Source organism: Staurois parvus, unplaced genomic scaffold, assembly GCF_062004578.1.
Source record: "Staurois parvus isolate SC_StPar_1 unplaced genomic scaffold, SC_StPar_1.0 ptg000817l, whole genome shotgun sequence".
Lineage (NCBI taxonomy): Eukaryota > Metazoa > Chordata > Amphibia > Anura > Ranidae > Staurois > Staurois parvus.
This window is the reverse complement of record NW_028318613.1, coordinates 1-23272: the sequence shown is the minus strand read 5'-3', so window position 1 is coordinate 23272 and position 23272 is coordinate 1. Positions and strand designations below refer to the sequence as shown.

The 23272-nt window shown below is 48.3% G+C and overlaps 1 protein-coding gene and 1 pseudogene across 1 annotated transcript; one reads left to right on the top strand and one right to left on the bottom strand.

Moving 5' to 3' along the window:
- Positions 1-4785: 4785 nt before the first annotated feature.
- Positions 4786-17869, bottom strand: RNF141 (ring finger protein 141). Its single transcript, XM_089654945.1, has 5 exons — positions 17841-17869; positions 17451-17559; positions 15576-15760; positions 9204-9311; positions 4786-5116 (listed from the first exon to the last, which is right to left on the bottom strand). Exons 1-5 carry the CDS (start codon positions 17867-17869, stop codon positions 4960-4962), a joined length of 588 nt encoding a protein of 195 aa, XP_089511071.1. The 3' UTR covers positions 4786-4959.
- LOC149444091 (U2 spliceosomal RNA) lies at positions 8197-8371 on the top strand (annotated as a pseudogene).
- Positions 17870-23272: the final 5403 nt, after the last annotated feature.

Sequence of the window (23272 nt, the reverse complement as noted above, 5' to 3'; positions counted from 1 at the left end):
GGGGCCCCATGATCCCCTATTGCCCGGGGCCCCATGAGTTGTCAGTCCGCCCCTGGTCATGTGACACATAAGTCTTAAAAACAAAGTAACACCTCAAACTGATACAGCAATGCATACTTAAAGCTGAAGCTTAATCTGATTATATTTTGCCCTCCCTGCCCACCCCCCCCCTCCCAAATCAACATGCTAAATAAATTATGAAATAAAACATTTTTATTACATTTCTTATTTTAGACCCAGTGATCATTGGGCCTCTGTGGTTCTCTATGCAATGCAGGCCGGTCCCTGGCAGATGGGAGGGGCCAGCAGTGAGCTGAACACAGCTTCTTGGAAAGATCACAGCACCCGGCCTCAGTACTCCTCTCAAGAACCCTCGACCCTGATACCAGGAGTGGACTGGTGCTGCGTTATTTTAACTGACAATTGCACGGTTATGCAACGCCGAACCAAGATGAAATTTGCACCCTTTTTTTCCCTAGCGTGTGTTTGGGGGCACTTAGGCCTTGTCTCCCTGGGTTCTATCTAGAGGACATTTTCCTGGCACTGGGCATGAACGCTGCTATCCCCCAAAAACTCACAGGTGACCTGCGCTCAGGAAGTCAGAGCTCCACCCTATGGAAAGGATGTGAATCTGAAGTCAAGATGGTTGTTCCAGGACTCTGCTGTCCCACAACTGGCCCCTGGAAGTCAGAGCTCCACCCTATGGAAAGGATGTGAATCTGAAGTCAAGATGGTTGTTCCAGGACTCTGCTGTCCCACAACTGGCCCCTGGAAGTCAGAGCTCCACCCTATAGAAAGGATGTGAATCTGAAGTCAAGATGGTTGTTCCAGGACTCTGCTGTCCCACAACTGGCCCCTGGAAGTCAGAGCTCCACCCTATGGAAAGGATGTGAATCTGAAGTCAAGATGGTTGTTCCAGGACTCTGTCTTCCATTGGCCAGTTGTGGGACAGCAGAGTCCTGGAACAACCATCTTGACTTCAGATTCACATCCTTGCCATAGGGTGGAGCTCTGACTTCCAGGGGCCAGTTGTGGGACAGCAGAGTCCTGGAACAACCATCTTGATTTCAGATTCACATCCTTGCCATAGGGTGGAGCTCTGTCTTCCATTGGCCAGTTGTGGGACAGCAGAGCTCCACCCTATGGCAAGGATGTGAATATGAAGTCAAGATGGTTGTGTAGGACTCTGCTGTCCCACAACTGGCCCCTGGAAGTCAGAGCTCCACCCTATGGCAAGGATCTGAATCTGAAGCCAAGATGGTTGTTCCAGGACTCCGCTATCCCACAATCAGCCCCTGGAAGGCGGAGCTTGCATGGCGGCAGCACAAGTTTCGGTTCTCAGTTACAGTAAAATGTATGAAGAGAGCATTGTCCTTGTCTGTATCTACATGTCACCAATGACAGTAACTGGATTTCCGTCCTGGAAATAACCATAGGGAACAGAAAAGTAATGATCCTTACCCGAAACATCAGAGGACCAATCAGAAGTCTGCATGAATAAGCATCCAATATGTCACAGTGTAGAGCAGGGGTAGGCAGCCTTAATGGAGGTGGAAATCTACCTGGACAACATGGGTGAAGTCAAAGATCACCGGGCACAGTGTCAGCCAGTGTCGCCTCCTCACACCTGGGGGTGGTAAAACTCTGTGGTTGAGTCACAGTTTTACTGGCCCCAATCCCTACCCCCTTTAGCTGCTGTCTACACATGCCGCAGCAGGAATTACGCCCCTTGTTGTTTTTGGTGGGCGCTACTACCTGTCAGTCGAGACCCCTTCAAGTAAACGGGGCCACTCTGAAAGAGCCCCACAACTGCATGCTTCCACGGGAACCAAGGGGTTAAAGGAGATGGTGAAAAAGCAACACACCGCTGCCTGATTAACCATTTGTTTGCTGTACTGCACAAGGTTGCAGGGCACTTGCAGAGCGGCTTCATTCACTTGAATGGGTTGAACTCCCACCAGCCATGACAGGGCGTAGGAACCAGCTCATCAGAAGACATCAACATACGTGGCCCTTGCTCCCTACTACAGATCCAACTTCACAAGTAGTCCCTCTGCACTGCACTCTGATGCTCTGGGATGGCGGGTCGACAAGCCCACACTGCGATCTACCAGTCACCAGGCCGAGATCTACTGGTTGCTGACCCCCTGATGTACAGCAACATTAAAAACTTAAAATTACTCTTTTCCTTTAAAAAAAAAAAAATCAGTTTTGAGCTCCAGCCAGTCCAGACTGCGCCTAGGCTGAGAGATGCATCTTGGGAGAATGTTGCTGAAAGCACGAAGAAGCAGTCTCCTTTCCTCCAGTGATCACTCAGTGGTACTTTTAATACAGTCACAGGATGCGGCTGGGGCTGATTTGTGTTAGACAATATGTGTACACACAAAAAGAAGGCTGTTCAAGATTTACATGATTGTGTCATGTGAGCCAGCGTCTCAGTCCAGGAAGTAAATGCTGACCTTGTATGATGCCTCAGCAAAGATGGCTCCTTTCTTCTGGAGAGAAATGCTGATAAATGCATTTGTTAGGGGAAGTACTGAGCTTAGTTGTTATTACATTTTCTCTTATAAAAGGTCATGATCCAAAACAAACCTCTTCTATATAAATGTTTGGTGCCCAAATACTATGGGGCAAGTTATCAGTGTCAACTGATTGCAGATGGTCCTGCACAGTCCTACAGGGGGGCCCCAACAACAACAGGGCGTTTCTCAGCACTGGCACTCAATGTTGTGTACGAAAGGTCATCCAATGAAACGTTGACGGCCAGAGAGGTGGTGGTCAGTCAATCTCATGGTGCCAAGTATGGAGGCGTTGAGCCAGGGACAAGCCGGCACTCTTACTGTACCAGGTAGGGAATCGTCCTGGCAGCTGTTGGCCAATGGCACTGGGCCAGTCAGAAGGGGACTATCAGCCAACGGCACTGTATTGGCCAAAGACCAGCCAATTGCACGGTTAGAGGCAGGGAGGTGGTGTGCTAAACATCTGACAACTGCACTGTGCTGGCCAGGAAAGCGGTATGGCAGTTGCCAGCCAATAGCCCTGTGCCAGCCAGGGAGGTAGCATGCCAGATGTCAAGCCAGGAAGGTGGGGTGCCAATGGTCAGCAAATTACACTGTACCTGATGAGAAAGCAGTGCGCCAAAGGAGAGCCAATCCCACCTTGCCAACCCATGCAGAGGTGGCGTTGGGCCAAAGGTCAACCAATAGCCCTGCGCCAGCCAGGGAGGTAGCATGCCAGATGTCAAGCCAGGAAGGTGGGGTGCCAGTGGTCAGCCAATTACACTGTACCTGATGGGAAAGCAGTGCACCAAAGGAGAGCCAATCCCACCTTGCCACTCCATGCAGAGGTGGCGCTGGGCCAAAGGTCAACCAATAGCCCTGTGCCAGCCAGGGAGGTAGCATTGTAGATGTCAAGCCAGGAAGGTGGGGTGCCAGTGGTCAGCCAATTACACTGTACCTGATGGGAAAGCAGTGCGCCAAAGGAGAGCCAATCCCACCTTGCCAACCCATGCTGGGGTGGGGTTGGGCCAAAGGTCAACCAATAGCCCTGTGCCAGCCAGGAAGGTAGCATGCCAGATGTCAAGTCAGGAAGGTGGGGTGCCAATGGTCAGCCAATTACACTGTACCTGATGGGAAAGCAGTGTGCCAAAAGAGAGCCAATCCCATCTTGCCAACCCATGCTGGGGTGGCGTTGGGCCAAAGGTCAACCAATAGCCCTGCGCCTGCCTGGGATGTAGCATGGTAGATGTCAAACCAGGAAGGTGGCGTGCCAATGGTCAGCCAATTACACTGTACCTGATGGGAAAGAAGTGCGCCAGAGGAGAGCCAATCCCACCTTGCCAACCCGTGCTGGGGTGGCGTTGGGCCAAAGGTCAACCAATAGCCCTGCGCCTGCCTGGGATGTAGCATGGTAGATGTCAAACCAGGAAGGTGGAATGCCAATGGTCAGCCAATTACACTGTACCTGATGGGAAAGAAGTGCGCCAGAGGAGAGCCAATCCCACCTTGCCAACCTATGCAGGGGTGGCGTTGGGCCAAAGGTCAACCAATATCACTGCGCAGGCCATGATATCAGTCATTAAGCTGCAGAATCTCTGACAACCAGGCAAACTACATACCAGATCACTCTCTTCCACCTGCATCGTAGCCCTCCACAGCCAATATGAGCTGCACTCGCTTGAGGGCAATGCTGTGATTTATTGGGACATCCACCCTACCTAGCAGCAATACTAAATGTATATTTCTGGGTAAAAAAAAAACCTACGTAAGGCCACCTCCATCCAAAACTTATCAGCAAGCAAGCCCATATCTCATAGGAAAATCTCCCAGCTCCACTTTTCCAGGCTTTACAAAGTCAAAAGATGGCGTCACGCTGTCCTATAGGATCCAATATTATATACACGACATGCAATAAAAGGGTGGCGCCGTCATTAAGGGCCCGTGAGAAGGGGTGGAGACACAAAGGACTGCGCTGAAATCTCAACACTGGAACATGAGAGATATGAAGAGCAGACCGGAGATTCGGTCCAACCCTGCCCCCTTCAAACGCCATACCAGTTCCCAGTGGAGTTGGCCTTTAAATGACATCATTCATTATCCATCATCAAGGTGAGCAGGTGAGGTTGCGTCCTCTGCTTCAGTCAGCTTCACCATGGATAGGCAAAATACTCGCACACCAACGCACGCACGCACGCACGCAAAGTCTGAGTATAGCAGTGGTGTCTTTCAACCGATGTTGTTGAGGTCAGAAGTCTCTTGCCCCACCGCATGAAATTAACAGAGATGCTTTTGAAGACGGCAAGGAATTTGTTTTTTTGTTTTCTTAGACTGTTAATGTCTGTGCTGTGTCTGAATGAGTGCTCCATTCACCCGAAGATGAACGCCATTAACGTAGGAAATGCCGAACAGAAGGAGTGCTCAATACTCGCCTCGGCAAAAAGATGCACAAATCCGCCGACGGTCAGAACAAACTGTCATTGGGCTGCCCGACCTCATCTGCCAGGTTCAGTATGTAGTTGGCCACGTCCTCTTTAGTCGGGGCATCAGACACCACCCAGGAGTCGTTTGCTCCGGTCACCTGCAGGCGGCAGATTGGACAGTTGCGGTTCCGATCGCTCCTGTTGAAGAAAATTAAGGAAATATATGTTTATTAGGCCAAGGGAACTGTCATTGTTTTGAGGTTCTGGTAGGACAAGGGAACTGTCATTTTTTTGAGGTTCTGTTAGGACAAGGGAACCTTTTTTTTTGAGGTTCTGTTAGGACAAGGGAACTGTCATTTTTTTGAGGTTCTCTTAGGACAAGGGAACTGTCATTTTTTTGAGGTTCTGTTAGGACAAATGAACTGTCATTTTTTTTAGGTTTTGTTAGGCCAAGGGAACTGTCATTGCTAGGCCAAGGGAACTGTAATTTTTTTGTTTTTTTTAGGCCAAAGGGAACTGTCTTTCTTTTTTGTTTTGTTAGGCCAAAGGGAATTGTCATTTTTGAGGGTTTTGTTAGGCTAAGGGAACTGTCTTTTTTTTTTTTGGGGGGGGGGGCGTAAGGCCACGGGAACTGTAATTTTTGGGGGTTTTGTTAGGCTAAGGGAACTGTTAGTCATTTTCTTTGTTGTGTTAGGCCAAGGGAACTGTCATTTTTGGAGAGGTTTGTAAGGCCAAGGGAACTATCTTTTTTTTTGGGGGGGGGGTTGTTAGGCCAAGGGAACGGTAACTTTTTTTTGGGGGGGGGGGTTTGTTAGGCCACGGGAACTGTTTTTTTTTTGGGGGGGTTGTTAGGCCAAGGGAACTGTCAGTAATTTTTTTTTGTTTTGTCAGGCCAAAGGGAACTGTCATTTTTGGGGGTTTTGTTAGGCCAAGAGAACGGTCATTTTTTTGGGGGGTGGGGGTTGTTAGGCCAAGAGAACTGTCATTTTTGGGAGGGTTTTGTTAGGCCAAAGGAAATGTCATTTTAGGGGGGGGGGTTTGTTAGGCCAAGGGAACTGTCATTTTTGGGGAGGTTTTGTTAGGTCAAGGAAACTGTTATTTTTGTTGGGGGGGGGGGGGTTGTTAGGCCAGGGAACTGTCATTTGTTTTGGTCTGTAGTCACCCAGTACACTACAACTGCTTTGAAATGTGCAAAACTGGTAGTTATACACCTGCAGCTTAGGAGAGATAAGAATGTAGCCCCTAGGAGGGGGAACTGACAAATGCATCTATATAAAAGAGTCACAACACAGAAATATGCGCATAGCCTGTAGAAAGTAATATTAAAGTAGAATTCCGGTTAAAACCTACCTAGTCTGGCTACAGGAGAGAGGAGAGAGCAGTCAACAGCTGGAAATGCCTGGGAACGGTGACATCACCCACAGACTCGCATAGCCCATCCATTGTCAGCACTTCCTCCTCTCCCCTGTAGCTGCAGCTGGCACAGGGGAGCCAAATCATGAGACTGGACCAGAGCGAGGTTAAACCAGGCAAGTATATACATCTTTATTACACAGGTTAGTTAGCATAGGTGTTAGGAGGGGGGAGGGGACATTTTTAACCGCATGCCGCCCAGCCACTGTACATATACGGCGGCAGGGCGGCACTCACAGGCAAAACCACGTTTTAAGACGTGTGTTTTGTAAACAAATAGGGGGCGCGCGCGAGGCGCGCCGCCGCCCTATTTGTCCTGTGGATCACCGCCGCAGATGTCAGTCACCGGGTCACAGCCGCTCCTTAGCGGCTATGTCCTGGCGATCGGCGGCAATCAGTGACAGAGAGCACAGCTGTAGTAGCTGTTCTGTCTGTCACTTCCTTCTCAGCTCGAGGATGAGCTGATCGAGAAAGAGGAGTTTCTCTTTCTCGATCAGCCTTGTCCCACCCAGTACACACCCCGCCCCCTAGTAAAACACTCCCCCTCATTCCTATAACCCTTCCCTACAAAATAAAGTTAACCCCTTCCTCCCCAGTGCCATTAGTACAGTGTCAGTTTTTTTTTTTTTGCACTGATCACTGTATTAGTGTTTTTGGGGATGTCAGTGACCCCAAGTCAGTACCCCCCAATGTCAAAATGTCCGCCGCAGTCCCGCCATAAGTCACTGGTCGCTGCCATAAGTCCCTGATCGCCGCCATAATTCGCTGATCGCCCCCATTAGTAGTATAAAAAAAAAACCTAAAAATCCCAGTATCTTTCCCGCCATTTGTAAACGCTATAACTTTCACGTAAACCAATTAATTTACACGTATTGTTTTTTTTTTTTAGCAAAGACATGTCGCAGAATGCATTTTGGCAGAAATTTATGACTAAATTTGATTTTTGCATTTTTTTTTACTGGACATGTTTTATAGCAAAAAGTTTTTTTCCTCAAAATTGTCAGCCTTTTTTTTTATAGCGCAAAAAATAAAAACCGCACAGGTGATCAAATACCACCGAAAGAAAGCTCAATTTGTGGGGAAAAAAGGATGTAAATTTCATTTATGTACCATATTGCATGACCGCGCAATTGTCCATTAAACTAGCGCAGCGCTGTATAGCAAAAAAATGGCGTAAATTGCAGTAAAAAATGGCGTAAATTTATACCATAGTTTGTAGACACTATAACTTCCACAAAAAGCAATCAATATACACTTATTGGGATTTTTTTTACCAAAAACATGGAGCAGAATACATTTTGGCCTAAATTTATAACCAACTTTGAGTTTACTATATATTTTTTATAGCTGAAAATAAAAAATATTGTTTTTCTTCAAAATTTTTGGCCTTTTTTTGTTTATAGCGTGAAAAATAAAAAGCGCACAGGTGATCAAATTACACCGAAAGAAAGCTCTATTTCTGTGAAAAAAAGGACGTAAATTTCGTTTGGGTGCAGCATTGCATGACCGCGCAATTATCAGTTGAATTAGTGTAGCGCCGAGTAGCAAAAAGAGGCGTGGTCATTAAGGGGGGTAAATCCTCAGGAGGTCAAGTGGTTAAGATTAGTTCGGTTTTTTGCAAGATAATATCACCAAAATAAGACCTTGTTTGTGCTTAAAAATGATATTTGTATTAGTTTGTTTTCTTAAGTAATAAAGTTCTTGCCAAATCAATAGGCCCATGCAGAATTGTGAACATGTATCCGGTGTGGATTATTACAAAACTCAGTACGGCTGAAATAATCGAGTCAGAAAACAAACTGTCATCTCTGCTCTGAGCCGAAAAACAGTCCCAAATCTCTATGATGATAATATGATAAGAATTTTGCACTTCTCGGCCTTTTGGCTAAGATCAAGTGTAGTATCTGTTCTTATCAGTGTCCAGTGGGGGTGCTCCACGGCCATTCTAGCTTTGCGGGGATGACTGTTTGTATAGTACCCCTGCTGGTATGATGGGGGTCTGGATGGCTATTACGGGGGGAACGGAACCCGGGACGCCCACACGTAGCTGGGGCCTGGTAGTAATTCCCCTTTGGAACGTCTGAAGGACCCAGTACCTCCTGATTTGGACGGATCTACCTTGTCTGGCAAGGGGTCGGGAAGGCAGAGAGTCCGCAAACCAGTGCCCCCTGAGTAGTCGCCTCAGGGGTGCCACTAGTAACACCTGGGTGTGGGACCCCCACAGTGTGAAGATGGCACATGGTCACTGTTTTACCACTTTTTCTGCACAGCGCCCTTAGGACCAGGCCTTATGGCTAGGATCAGGGCAATTTTTGCTACAGGCCTCAGGGCCTGGTCTGTGCACTATTTGGCACGACCACTTTTTTATTTTCTATTTATTTAATTTATTACACCTCCCACGTTTTGTCACTTTTTCTTTACTTATGTGTGTGTTTTTCTCACAGGATGGAGGGTGTGGGTCCTCGGGCCTGCCCTGAAGTCTAGGGGGAGGATGTGTGGCCTTTTGGTTCCTTCCTCCCCTGTCCCTAGGGGGTTTTCTCTTCGGGAGAGCCCCCTGACCAAGTACTGGGTGTCTGGCTTCGGCTGGACACAAGGAATGGTGGTCCACCAGGCCTTTTGGCTTAGGTGGATCAAACCTTGTCCCTGTCAGGAGCTTCGTGCCCCGGGGGATCAGGGTAGAGGTCCATCCCCTTCGGGGGAAGGACAAAGCACACCCCTAAGTGCACTTTTTCGTGTGGTGTTTTGCACTTGCACTTTTTTTGTGAACACTTACGGGTTTTTCGTTATAGTTGCAAGTTTGCGGACTTTAAAAAAAAAAGAAAAAAAAAAGAATTTTGCCCATGATGGTGGGTCATATGACAGGGCGCCTCACCATTTGTCAATACATTTCTGGCAGAAGCTGTGAGCGCAGGGCAGGATGAGGTCAGCACGTCCGTCCATGCAGATGCAGCACTCCTCCTCGTCTGTAAGTTGCTTCACCCTGCCACAAAGGAAGAGCAAAGTCAGGTCATCAGATCACATCAAACTCTACCAACCGATTTCAGCGTAACAGGAAGCATAGACATAGGGCGGCATACAGGGCCTTGAACTATAATCTGCACAACCATGCTGCAAATGTGTGTACAAAATATTGCCGTGAACAAGGTGAGTACCTACCTCAATATACAAAGTGAGCTCCTCCAGCAAACTCGACATCCAGAATAATTAGATGTCAGCATAAGTCATGGCTGCTGTATGGGGAGATGAAGGGAATAAAGGATGTGACCACGGGCAGCTCCCTCCCACCTGAACCACAGGAAGCCCTTTAGTACCACCCAATCCCACCTGAACCAAAGGCAGCCCCTTCCTTCCCACATGGATCACAGACAGCCCCCTTGCTACCACTGCTTCCCACATGTACCACAGGAAGCCTTCTTCCTACCATCACATCTCACATGGACCACTGGAAGCCCCATCATAACACGAGATCCTACCGCATCCCACCTGAACCACAGGAAGCCCTTTAGTACCACCACATCCCCACCTGTACCAAAGGCAGCCCCTTCCTACCACCGCATCCCACATGGACCATTCCTACCACCGCATCTCACATGAACCACAGGAAGTCCCCTCCTACTATCACATCCCACCTGAACCAAAGGCAGCCCTTCCTACCACCGCATCCCACATGGACCACAGGCAGCCCCTTCCTACCACCGCATCCCACATGGAGCATTCCTACCACCTCATCCCACATGGACCACAGGCAGCCCCTTCCTACCACCGCATCCCACATGGACCACAGGCAGCCCCTTCCTACCACCGCATCCCACATGAACTACAGGAAGTCCCCTCCTACTGTGACCTTCCACCTGAACCAAAGACAGACCCCTTCCTACCACCACATTACACCTGAACCAAAGGCAGCCCCTTCCTACCACTGCATACCACATGGACCACAGGCAGCCCCTTTCTACCACCACATCCCACCTGAACCAAAGGTAGCCCCTTCTTACCACCGCATCCCACCTTAACCACAGGAAGTCCCCTCCTACTATCACATTCCACCTGAACCAAAAGAATCCTCCTCCTACCATCACATCCAACATGGACAACAGGAAGTCCCCTCCTACCCACATAAAGCTCCTTAATACCACAGCATCCCACATAGACCACATACAGCCTTCATACCACTACATTCCACATGGACCACAGGAAGGCCACTCCCACCAATGCATCCCACATGGACCACAGGAAGGCCACTCCCACCACTGCATCCCACATGGACCACAGGAAGGCCACTTCCACCACTGCATCCCATATGGACCACAGGAAGGCCACTCCCACCACTGCATCCCATATGGACCACAGGAAGGCCACTCCCACCAATGCATCCCACATGGACCACAGGAAGGACACTCCCCCCACTGCATCCCACATGGACCACAGGAAGGCCACTCCAACCACTGCATCCCACATGGACCACAGGAAGGCCACTCCCACCAATGCATCCCACATGGACCACAGGAAGGCCACTCCCACCAATGCATCCCACATGGACCACAGGAAGTTCACTCCCACCACTGCATCCCACATGGACCACAGGAAGGCCACTCCCACCACCGCATCCCACATGGACAACAGGAAGTCCCCTCCTACCCACATAAAGCTCCTTAATACCACAGCATCCCACATAGACCACATACAGCCTTCATACCACTGCATTCCACATGGACCACAGGAAGGCCACTCCCACCAATGCATCCCACATGGACCACAGGAAGGCCACTCCCACCAATGCATCCCACATGGACCACAGGAAGGCCACTCCCACCACTGCATCCCACATGGACCACAAGAAGTCCACTCCCACCACTGCATCCTACACAAACCACAGAAATGTCCCCTCCCACATGGACCACAGGCAGCCCCCTTGCTACTACTGCTTCCCACATGGACCACAGGAAGCCTTCTTCCTACCATCACATCTCACATGGAGCACTGGAAGCCCCGTCATAACACAAGATGCCAAATGAACCATAACAGGGCCCTCCCCCACCACTGCATCCGATACAGTCCACGGGAAGCTCCCTTCCTACTACTGCATCCCACATGGATAATAAGAAGCCCCCTCCTCCTCCATTCCAGGACAGTGGCTGACCATATACAGTATGTAACAGCCAGATTGTACAATCTCCAATTTCTATGCAGTGTATGCACCCATCTACAAAAATGTGCAACGTACAGAATATCTAATAAGGTAAGGCGCCCATAAGACTTACCTGGTGCTAACTCCAACAATGGGCCATCTGACTGTAGCACGTGTGGTCAGCTTAGGAGATAAAGCAAGGATGACGATAACAGCACCAGGGGCGGACTGACAACTCATGGGGCCCCCGGGCAATAGGGCATCATGGGGCACAGAGCTGGCACCTTAAACGGACCTCTCAGTGCGTTTATAAGTCTCCATGAGTGAATTCCTGACATGTTACAATATAGAGCAACAGTATCATTAAAAAGCCATCTTTGGTCGGAGTCCACGGACTCTGCCCTAAATCTATAGCTAATAAATTTGACTTATTTAAAGTGGACCTGCCAGTAACTTTACAAGTCTGCAGAAATACGTTCCTGACGTCACACTTCTGCCATTATTACATTTAGAATTTAAAAAGAGTGGGCAGCACAGTGGCTAAATGGTTAGCACTTCCGCCTGGCAGTACTAGGGTCGTTGGTTCAAATCCCAACTACGGCACCACCTGCCTGGAGTTTGCATGTTCTCCCTGTGCCTGCGTGGGTTTCCTCCAACACTACAAAGGCATGCTGGTAGGTGAATTGGCTCCTGTCTACATTGTCCCTAGTATGTGTATGTATGAATGTGAGTTAGGGACCTTAGATTGTACGCTCCTTGGGGGCGGGGACTGATATGAATGTACAATATATATGTAAAGCGCTGTTTACATTGATGGCGCTATATAAGTACCTGAAATAAATAACTAATAAAAACCTTCCTTTGTCTTCTCACTGAGATGATGTCCTCAGCCTGCTGCATGCAGAAGGAAGCGCTTCCTCAGTCTCCTCTCCCCTTATACAGGCAATAGACGGGTCGTTTATCGGCCGATTTTTCATCTGCACGAAAAATCGGCCAATATTCACTCCGTTAGTGGGGCCCGCCAGTCGGCCGTTTTTCGTGGATCGTCTCGTTTACTTTTATCGGTCATGCTGGAAAATCCACAAAAAACTACTGTTTTTCGCGGACGATGGTGGCAGCATCCGCAACGGCGCCGACCGATTTTTCGTTTATCGGCCGATAAACGGCCCGTCTATGGCCTGCCTTAGTGACACAGTTGCAACACTGTAACATTGCGGCAAGTCACAAGGTGAAAGACAGCAACAGGGGCTGACCTGTGTCAGTCATTTGTGAACACAGCCAGGAGCTATGAGAATTTACGTGACTCGGTCATCTCTGAGCCGGCATATAAACCCAGGAAGCAGATAATGACCCTGGATGATAGGGGGGGGGAAAAAAAAAAATTCCAATAAACTAGCCTGTGCGCTTTCCAGAAACTTCAGCAGACCAACGTCTGTCTGCTTCAGTGATGTTTGTGGTATTAGAGAGGAACAGCTCTAGTGGTTTCAGGTTCACGGCTGCCAGGAAAAAGCTCTTGTAAAGAACACTCTCCCATGGATGCTGTGTAAATATGCGGAGCTTGGCTCCGGGCCGAATTGGTTTCCTTTTGGCTCTTTTTCCTCGATTTAGATGGAAGTGACAGATTAGCTGTCATTGGCTGGAAACTGCGGGATGAGATGGTTATCCCTCTCCAGACCCCCCCTCTGTCCTGCACTCTGATACCATCCAATATAAACACAGAGAGGACAGGGCAGCCCCGGGGGGGGGGGGGGGGGGGCGCTTCCCTGTACACAGGCTGAGTCCAGGAGGACATGTGCTGTACTCTGCACACAGCTGTGTTTACAGGAAGATGCAGACAGGGACATGGAGGCAGCACCTACACTAATTTAGGATTCCCCCCCCCCCCCCCCCCAAAAAAAAATCCAAAATTGTTGTTCAGATGATGGCTTCATCAGTCTGCAGCTAACACAGTGAGGCAGGAAGGATTTCATGTCTAATATCACAATAAAGCTGACGTTTAATCTGCTTATATTTTGCCTTCCCTGGTTCCCTCCCACATACAAATGACATCATTTATACCCAATGATGTCATAACTGGATCCCTCTACTTCTCTAAGCAATGCAGGCAGATTATAGCTGGTGGGAGGGGCCGGCAGGGTCCACACGGTCAAAGTGTGATGCCTGTTTTAACAAATATCTGGGTGTGCTACAGAGTCAATCACAAAACAGATTGGTTATATGAACGGACTGATCAATCATACTTTTAATCAATATTTTACTTGACTGCAAAGGCCAATAGGCGGTGCACTCTGCAAATGCAGTTGCTCCAGAGCTTAGTAAATCAGGTAAAGCTTCCCTTTGCCAAGAATACACAATCACATGCAAGGAAAATTATTAAAAAAAAAACAACCCCCCCCCAAAAAAAATACAAAAACAAAAAACAAAACGAAAAAAACAAAAAAAAACAAAACGAAAAAAACAAAACGAAAAAAAAAACAAAACGAAAAAAAAAAACGAAAAAAAACAAAACCAAAAAAACAAAACCAAAAAAACAAAACCAAAAAAAACAAAACCAAAAACAAACAAAAAAACAAACCAGCATTTTTGCTTGCACATGATTGGATGATGGAAGTCAGCAGAGCTTCTGCTCATTTACTAAACTCTGGAGCAACTGTACTTGCAAAGTGCACAGTCTAATTGCCTTTAGTAAATCCACCCCTGTAGTATTGTCCTGCACTTTGCAGTCAAGTAAAATATTGATTAAAAGTATGATTGATCAGTCCGTTCATATAGCCACTTTTAATCAATATTTTACTTGACTGCAAAGTGCAGGACAATACTATAGGGGCGGATTTACTAAAGACAATTAGACGGTGCACTTTGCAAGTACAGTTGCTCCAGAGTTTAGTAAATGAGCAGAAGCTCTGCTGACTTCCATCATCCAATCATGTGCAAGCAAAAATGCTGTTTGTTTTTTATTTTATTTTCCTTACATGTGATTGGGTATTATTGACAAAGGGAAGTTGTACCTCAATTAACTTTTGGTTACTAACATTTATAGGTAAAGGTGGTCCAGGGAATATCTGATTGCCTCTCGGGGGATCAGGAAGGATTTTTTCCCCTGCAGGAGCAAATTGGATCGTGCTTTGCTGGGTTTTTTACCTTCCTCTGGATCAACTGTGGGTGTAGGATTATAACTTTTTTTACTTTTTATGGTTGAACTGGATGGACATTTGTCTTTTTTTAGCCAGACTAACTGTAACGGACCCGGACTGAGCTAGGGTATTTCTGTTATATTCTCGCTTCCCCGTCCGAACACCATCCACGGACCCCACCGGTGATCATGCAGGAAATAGATAGCACCAGACTCTCTTGAGACAGGAAGTCAACTGCTTTATTTTAACACAAACACAAGATATATACACAGGGCAGGGAAATACAACCAGGAACAGGAAACACATCACCAGGCCCTCCCATCAGGGGGAAGGGCTGCCGGAAACACCCCCCACCAAACCAAGACACAGAACAGTGGGATGCAGCACATGGCAGTGAACAATGGCCAACCCCCACACCAATACACAAACATTACATCCCATAATAGTTTGCTAGAACAATGGGATGCAGCCGCATGGCAGAGAACAATGAACAATGGAACAACCAGGTGGCAGTGAACAATGGACAACCCCCCACCCCACCTAAACATGTCTACACCATATCAGGACAGACCACCCTGTACCCCTAACAGGCACATGGTGGGTTACAGATAAGGGGAACAACAGGGGTCTCCCCACCCCCAAAAGCTACTCCCATCACACTATGTAACTTACTAAGCTCTGGAGCAACTGCACTTTGCAAAGTGCACATTCTATTTGCCTTTAGTAAACCAATCAGCTTCAAGGTTTTATTGTCAAAGATTAATTGAACAAGCTGAAGTTAGAAGCTGATTGGCCGCCATGCACAGCTGCACCAGATTCTGAGTGCCCCAGTTTTAGTAAATCAACCCCTCTGTGTGTTGCATTGGTCCATTGGCTTGTTTTGCAATTGTTTGTACCTCGAGATCAATTTCAGATCGGGATGTGCAAGGTCACCTTGGTAAAATGGAGGAGAAAGGTAAGGGTGGGAAACAAGTCTACGTACTTCCCCATCAGGATGCTGGCTTGGCAGGAAGACACAGACGAGAGGTTTTCGGGGTCCTCCTCGGCGTCCGTGCTGCTCTGGGTGAAGACGCTGTCCGCATGACTGGTGATGTCCTTGTAGAGCTGGATGAACTGGTAGAGGTTCATAATCCGGGACACTTCCACAATGCCGCTGGTTTTATTAATCTGGAATAAAGAAAGCGACACGAATCACTTTCCGTGTATTCAGAGACAATGGGATTGATTTTACTAAAGGCAAATAGACGGTGCACTTTGCAAGTGCAGTTGCTCCAGAACTTAGTAAATGAGCAGAAGCTCTGCTGACTTCCATCATCCAATCATGTGCAAGCAAAAATTCTGTTTTTTTTCTAACTTTTCCTTGCATGTGATTGAATATTCCTTCCAAAGTGAAGCTGTACCTCCGTTACTAAGCTCTGGAGAAACTGCACTTTGCAAAGTCCACAGTCTATTTGCCCTTAGTAAATCCACCCCTAAGGGCTCGTTCACACTTGACTATTTTACCAACTCTTGCCAAACGCCCCTATAGCGTTTGGCAAGCGTTGGTCCGGCGTTTGCGGAGCCTTTTTTAACTCTCGGCAAACGCTCTGCAAACGCCGCATGCGCGGTTCAGCGGCAGTTGCCAAACGTTAAAAAACGCCCCACAAACGCCTATAACAAAGTTTGGATGGTGTTACCACTCCGCAAACGCCCCACAACCGCACTGCAAACACCGGCCGGGCGTTTGTGGAGCGGCACCATAGACTAGAATAGGAGGCTTCAACGCCTCCTGACTCGACCAGAGGCGTCCGTTTTGCCGCGCTACCGCTCCCGTTAGAACAGAACCATGTGCTGCAATGGGCAGAATTGTCCGAGGTGTTTGGGAAGCGGTAAAAACGCTAGTGGCTAGTGCAAACATAGCCTAAGAGTCACAGATTGATACATTTGATTACCTATAAAGATTTTGCATGAAAAATCACCCCGTATTTACCTCGAAGAAGCTGAAATCCAGGAAAGGGCCATACCTAGGGTGTAACCAGGGGCGAACTGACAACTCATGGGGCTCCCGGGCAATAGGGGATCATGGGGCCCCTGTGTCCTCACCAACACCCAAAAAATCCTATGAAAGGTACCAGGGGCATCTCATGGGGCCCCCTTCTGACTCCGAGCCCTCAGGCTGTGCCCGAGTGCTCCAATGGTCAGTCCGCCCCTGGGTGTAACCCCATGTCATTAGCACTCTCCCAATTCCTGAGTCTGTGTAACAATTTCAGAAACTGCAGCTGAGCAGCATTTTTATTTCCCCTCAACTACTTCCCCTTGTGCTGAAAAAGTAGTAACTGGGGTACACATCCCACAACCGCAATGCTTTAAGGTCACAGAAAGAATTATAAATCCTGTCGCATTCAGCAGGGACTACCGCCAAACCGAATGCAACCTATTCAAGTGAATGGAGCCAGGCTGCAATTGCACCCAGTTGTGGCACAGGAGTCCTGGCGGCGAGGATGTCTCAAACATATATTTGTATCATAAATGTAAAAGTTTATTGAAATAAATTATTTATTTTTGCTCCGTATCCCAAAAGTTGCTTTTTTATTTTGAACCAGCAGCTAATGTGACCGGCAGCAGAGGACTTGAAGCTCCTCCTGCCACTGTTTCCCTGCAGACAAGCTGGGAAAGAGCTGGTTGTATATCGATTAGGAAAAAAAGGTACCTCGATTTTTATTTATTAAAATAGTTACGGAGTCACCATCCACATACAGGAAGAGAAGGGAGAATGTATATTAACCATTGTGTGTTTAGCATCACTTTAAGTATTATTGGATGAACAAGTACCAGGTAACCGTATACCACGGAATATTCGACACAGAGCAGCACTCACCTTCGTACACAAAACACGAACGACGACTTTCCACAGAGCAGACGTGTCCGATCCTGGCTGCACTTCAAACAGGAGATGTTTGTCCTGTCCCGATGCCAACTTCGCCGTCCTGAGACAAAGGAAATTAAATAATGGAGTCATCACAGAGGAATCCCTCAGATAAACACATTGTCCTTATAATACTGTCCTCATCCCACTGGTCACACACTATCCTCATCACACTGGCCCTGCGCCGTCCTCCCCATTGTCCTGGCCCCGCACTGAACTCCCCATCCACCTGGCCCCGTGCCCTCCTCCCCGTCCACCTAGCCCCACGCCGGCCTCCTAGTCACTGGCCTTCCTCCCCGTCCCTCCAGGTCACGAGCCATCCTCCCCGTCCCTCCTGCTCACGCGCCGTCCTCCCCCGTCCTACTGGTCATGCGCCTTCCTCTCCGTCCTACTGGTCACGCGCCTTCCTCTCCGTCCTACTGGTCACGCGCCTTCCTCTCCGTCCTACTGGTCACAAACTATCCTCTCCGTCCTACTGGTCACAAACTACCCTCTCCGTCATACTGGTCACAAACTATCCTCTCCGTCCTACTGGTCACAAACTATCCTCTCCGTCATACTGGTCACAAACTATCCTCTCCGTCATACTGGTCACAAACTATCCTCTCCATCATACTGGTCACAAACTATCCTCTCCGTCATACTGGTCACAAACTGTCCTCTCCGTCATACTGGTCACAAACTGTCCTCTCCGTCATACTGGTCACAAACTATCCTCTTCGTCATATTGGTCACAAACTATCCTCTCCGCCATACTGGTCACAAACTATCCTCTCCGTCATACTGGTCACGCACCGTCCTCTCAATCCTACTGGTCACGCGCTGTCCTCTCCGTCCTACTGGTCACAAACTACCCTCTCCGTCATACTGGTCACAAACTATCCTCTCCGTCATACTGGTCACAAACTATCCTCTCCGTCCTACTGGTCATGCGCCTTCCTCTCCGTCCTACTGGTCACAAACTACCCTCTCCGTCCTACTGGTCACAAACTACCCTCTCCGTCCTACTGGTCACAAACTACCCTCTCCGTCCTACTGGTCACAAACTATCCTCTCCGTCCTACTGGTCACAAACTATCCTCTCCGTCCTACTGGTCACAAACTATCCTCTCCGTCATACTGGTCACAAACTATCCTCTCCGTCATACTGGTCACAAACTATCCTCTCCATCATACTGGTCACAAACTATCCTCTCCGTCATACTGGTCACAAACTATCCTCTTCGTCATACTGGTCACAAACTATCCTCTCCGCCATACTGGTCACAAACTATCCTCTCCGTCATACTGGTCACGCACCGTCCTCTCAATCCTACTGGTCACACGCCGTCCTCTCCGTCCTACTGGCCACAAACTATCCTCTCCATCCTACTGGTCACAAACTATCCTCTCCGTCCTACTGGTCACAAACTATCCTCTCCGTCCTACTGGTCACAAACTATTCTCTCCGTCCTACTGGTCACAAACTATCCTCTCCGTCCTACTGGTCACAAACTATCCTCTCCGTCCTACTGGTCACAAACTATCCTCTCCGTCCTACTGGTCACAAACTAACCTCTCCATCATACTGGTCACAAACTACCCTCTCCATCATACTGGTCACAAACTATCCTCTCCGTCGTACTGGCCACAAACTATCCTCTCCGTCGTACTGGCCACAAACTATCCTCTCCGTCCTACTGGTCACAAACTATCCTCTCCGTCCTACTGGTCACAAACTATCCTCTCCGTCCTACTGGTCACAAACTAACCTCTCCATCATACTGGTCATACACTGTCCCCTTCATAAATAAATATAAACACACACAAACATATACTGTATAAGTATTACTTTTATCTTAAGTATCGATAAATTACAGAGAGCTGTAAAAAAAAAAAAAAAAGAAATTGCTACGGTCCATAGGAGGTGTACAGGATGAGAGCTGAACTAGTTAAAAAAAAAAAAAAAGCGCTAAATTTTCATCATGTAAAACATTGCGTCTTAATAAATCTACAGCCCGCTGCAGTGTGACAGATAGAATGTGATGCAAGGATTGAGCTTCATTAGCTACAATACAGTTCTTCAATTTAAAAGGACATTCAGACACTGAACTGAAGCTGAATTTCAGGTTTCCTCTCAGTGCAGGTAATGGATTAGACGGTCCGGCCTTCGTTAGCGCAAACAGCTGGTGTTTGATGTGTACATAGCGAGGGTGTGACGTCACACCGCATGACTCGGGGGAGTACACCTCTCCCCAGCCACTCGGCTCTCATGTGATCAGGAATGAGAGGATGCATGGAGTGGACTCTGAAACCAAACACACAACTGCAGCCTGAGGTCAGCTATGTGTGGCAGATTAGGAGACTCTACTACATACGGTGTCTAACAATTTACCGTGGTTTTTTTTCTCCCAACATAAAATAATTTTTCATCACTTATTCATCCTTGGTCACATCTCAAGTGCTGCCTATCTTCTTTGCTACCCCTGCATGACTACATGCTCGCCAGTATTGGCTGCATGGCATTTCTCAGGGCAAGTAACAACAGTGAACTTTGCCCGTGTACTATCTGCTGAAATGGTCACTGGCAGCCTTCGTTAGAAGCCCATGTAACAGGGTGACAACGCAGGAGCACAAATGGATAGAGAGACAGAACACATTGTCACCCTACAGTCATGGCCAAATATATTGGCACCAGGGGCGGACTGACCATTTGGGAACTCTGGCACTGCCCAAGGACCCAGGGTCAGTAGGGGGTCCCATAAGATGCCCCTGGTACCTTTCATAGGCTTTTTTGGGTGTGGTTTGAGTGTGGGCGAGGACACGGGCCCCGTGATCCTCTATTGCCCGGGGGCCCCATGAGTTGTCAGTCCACCCCTGATTGGCACCCCTACGTTTCTGTCAGATAACGCACCTTTCACCCAGAAAATTGTTGCAATTACAAATATTTAGGGATTCTCATTTCTTTTGTTTGTATTGGTAGGACACAAAAAAGTGGACAAACTAAAAGCCAAATCTGACACATTCCATGCAAAACCCCAAAAGTAGAATGGATAAAAATTATTGGCACCTTCTCAAAATTGTAAGAAATAATTCCAAGTTTGTGATGCTCCTGTAATTTGTAATTAAACTCGCCTGTATCAATTAACAGATCTTAATGTTCCTGTGTCCACTGTGCACAACAATGTCAAGAAGTTTACAGCCCATGGCACTGTAGCTAATCTCCCTGGACAAAAGAGAAAAATTTATCAAAGATTGCAATGAAGTATTGCTGGAATGGTGGATAAAGAACCTCTTCAACTTGCAGACAAATTCAAGCTGACCTTCAGGCACTGGTACGAGACCCAGGAGGACCCCACTGCTGTCACAGAAATATGGAAGGAGACCCAGGAGGATCTACTGCTGTCACAGAAATATGGGAGGAGACCCAGGAGGACCCAACTGCTGACACAGAAATATGGTAGGAGACCTAGGAGGACCCCACTGCTGACACAGAAATATGGTAGGAGACCCAGGAGGACCCAACTGCTGACACAGAAATATGGTAGGAGTCCCAGGAGGACCCCACTGCTGACACAGAAATATGGAAGATGACCCAGGAAGACCCAACTGCTGACACAGAAATATGGTAAGAGACCCAGGAGGACCCCACTGCTGACACAGAAACATGGTGGGAGACCCAGGAGGACCCCACTGCTGACACAGAAATATGGTAGGAGACCCAGGAGGACCTCACCGCTGACACAGAAATATGGGAGGAGACCCAGGAGGACCCTACCGCTGACACAGAAATATGGGAGGAGACCCAGGAGGACCCCCCTGCTGACACAGAAATATGGGAGGAGACCCAGGAGGACCCAACTACTGACACAGAAATATGGTAGATGACCCAGGAGGACCCCACTGCTGACACAGAAACATAAAGATTGGAGCTTGCCAAAACATACCTGAGCAAGCCAATATCCTTTTGGGATGCTGTGGACAGACGAAACAAAATTCCATGTTTTTGGTGAAGCCCATCATTCTGCTGTTTTAAGAAAACGCAATGAGGCCTTTAGGAAAAGAATACAGTCCCTCCAGTCACACATGGTTGGGGGGTCACTGATGGTTTGGGGTTGCTTTGCTGCTTCAGGCATTGGATGTCTTGACCGTGTGCATGACATTATAGAATCTAAAGACTACCAAAGAATTCTGGGGTGCTATGTAGGGCCCGGTGTCAGAAAGTTGGGTCTTCATCTGAGGTCATGGGTCTTCTAGCAGGACAATGACCCAAAGCACACGTCAAAAAGCCCCCAGAAATGGTTTCAGACAAAGCGCCGGAGAGGACTGAACTGGCCAGCAATGAGTCCAGATCTCCATCCCATAGAGCTCCTGTGGAGAGACCTCAGAACAGCAGTTGGGAAAAGGAACCCTTCCAATCTGAGAGACCTGGAGCAGTTGGAGGAAGAAGAGCGATCCAAAATTCCAGTAGAGGTGGAAGAAACTCATTGATGGTCACAGGAAGCCATTGATTTCAGTTATTTTTTCCAAGGGTTGTGCTACCGAATATTACATGGAGGGTGCCAATAATTTTGTCCAGTCCATTTTGGGGGCTTGCACGGAATGTGTCAGATTTGGCTTCTGTTTCCCCACTTTTTTGTGTCATACCAATACAAAACAAAAGAAAAAGTGCCTTGGACCACCAATACTCGTGGGGTAATTTTTTTATAGGTGGGGGGTCTAAAGTACCACTGACCACCAATGGTTAGGATGGAAAGAGGGGGGGTCTAAAGTACCACTGACCACCAATGGTTGGGATGAAAAGGGGGGGGGGGGTCTAAAGTACCACTGACCACCAATGGTGGGGGTGGAAGGGGGGGTGGTCTAAAGTACCACTGACCACCAATGGTTGGGATGGAAGGGGGGTGGTTCTAAAGTACCACTGACCACCAATGGTTGGGATGGAAAGGGGGGATCTAAAGTACCACTGACCACCAATGGTTGGGATGGAAAGGGGGGGGGTCTAAAGTACCACTGACCACCAATGTTTGGGATGGAAAGGGGGGGGTCTAAAGTACCAATGACCACCAATGGTGGGGATGGAAGGGGGGGGGGTCTAAAGTACCACTGACCACCAATGTTTGGGATGGAAAGGGGGGGGTCTAAAGTACCAATGACCACCAATGGTGGGGATGGAAGGGGGGGGGGTCTAAAGTACCACTGACCACCAATGGTTGGGATGGAAGGGGGGTGCTTCTAAAGTACCACTGACCACCAATGTTTGGGATGGAAAGGGGGGATCTAAAGTACCACTGACCACGAATGGTTGGGATGGAAAGGGGGGGGGGTCTAAAGTACCACTGACCACCAATGTTTGGGATGGAAAGGGGGGGGGGGGGTCTAAAGTACCAATGACCACCAATGGTTGGGATGGAAAGGGGGGGGGTCTAAAGTACCACTGACCACCAATGGTTGGGATATAAGGGGGGGATCTAAAGTACCACTGACAACCAATGGTTGGGATGAAAAGAGGGGGGGGGGGGGGTCTAAAGTACCACTGACCACCAATGGTTGGGATGGAAAGGGGGGGGGGGGTCTAAAGTACCAATGACCACCAATGGTTGGGATGGAAAGGGGGGGGTCTAAAGTACCACTGACCACCAATGGTTGGGATGGAAGGGGGGGATCTAAAATACCACTGACAACCAATGGTTGGGATGAAAAGAGGGGGGGTCTAAAGTACCACTGACCACCAATGGTTGAGATGGAAAGGGGGGGTTTAAAGTGCCCTGGACCACCCAATTATTGTGGGGTAT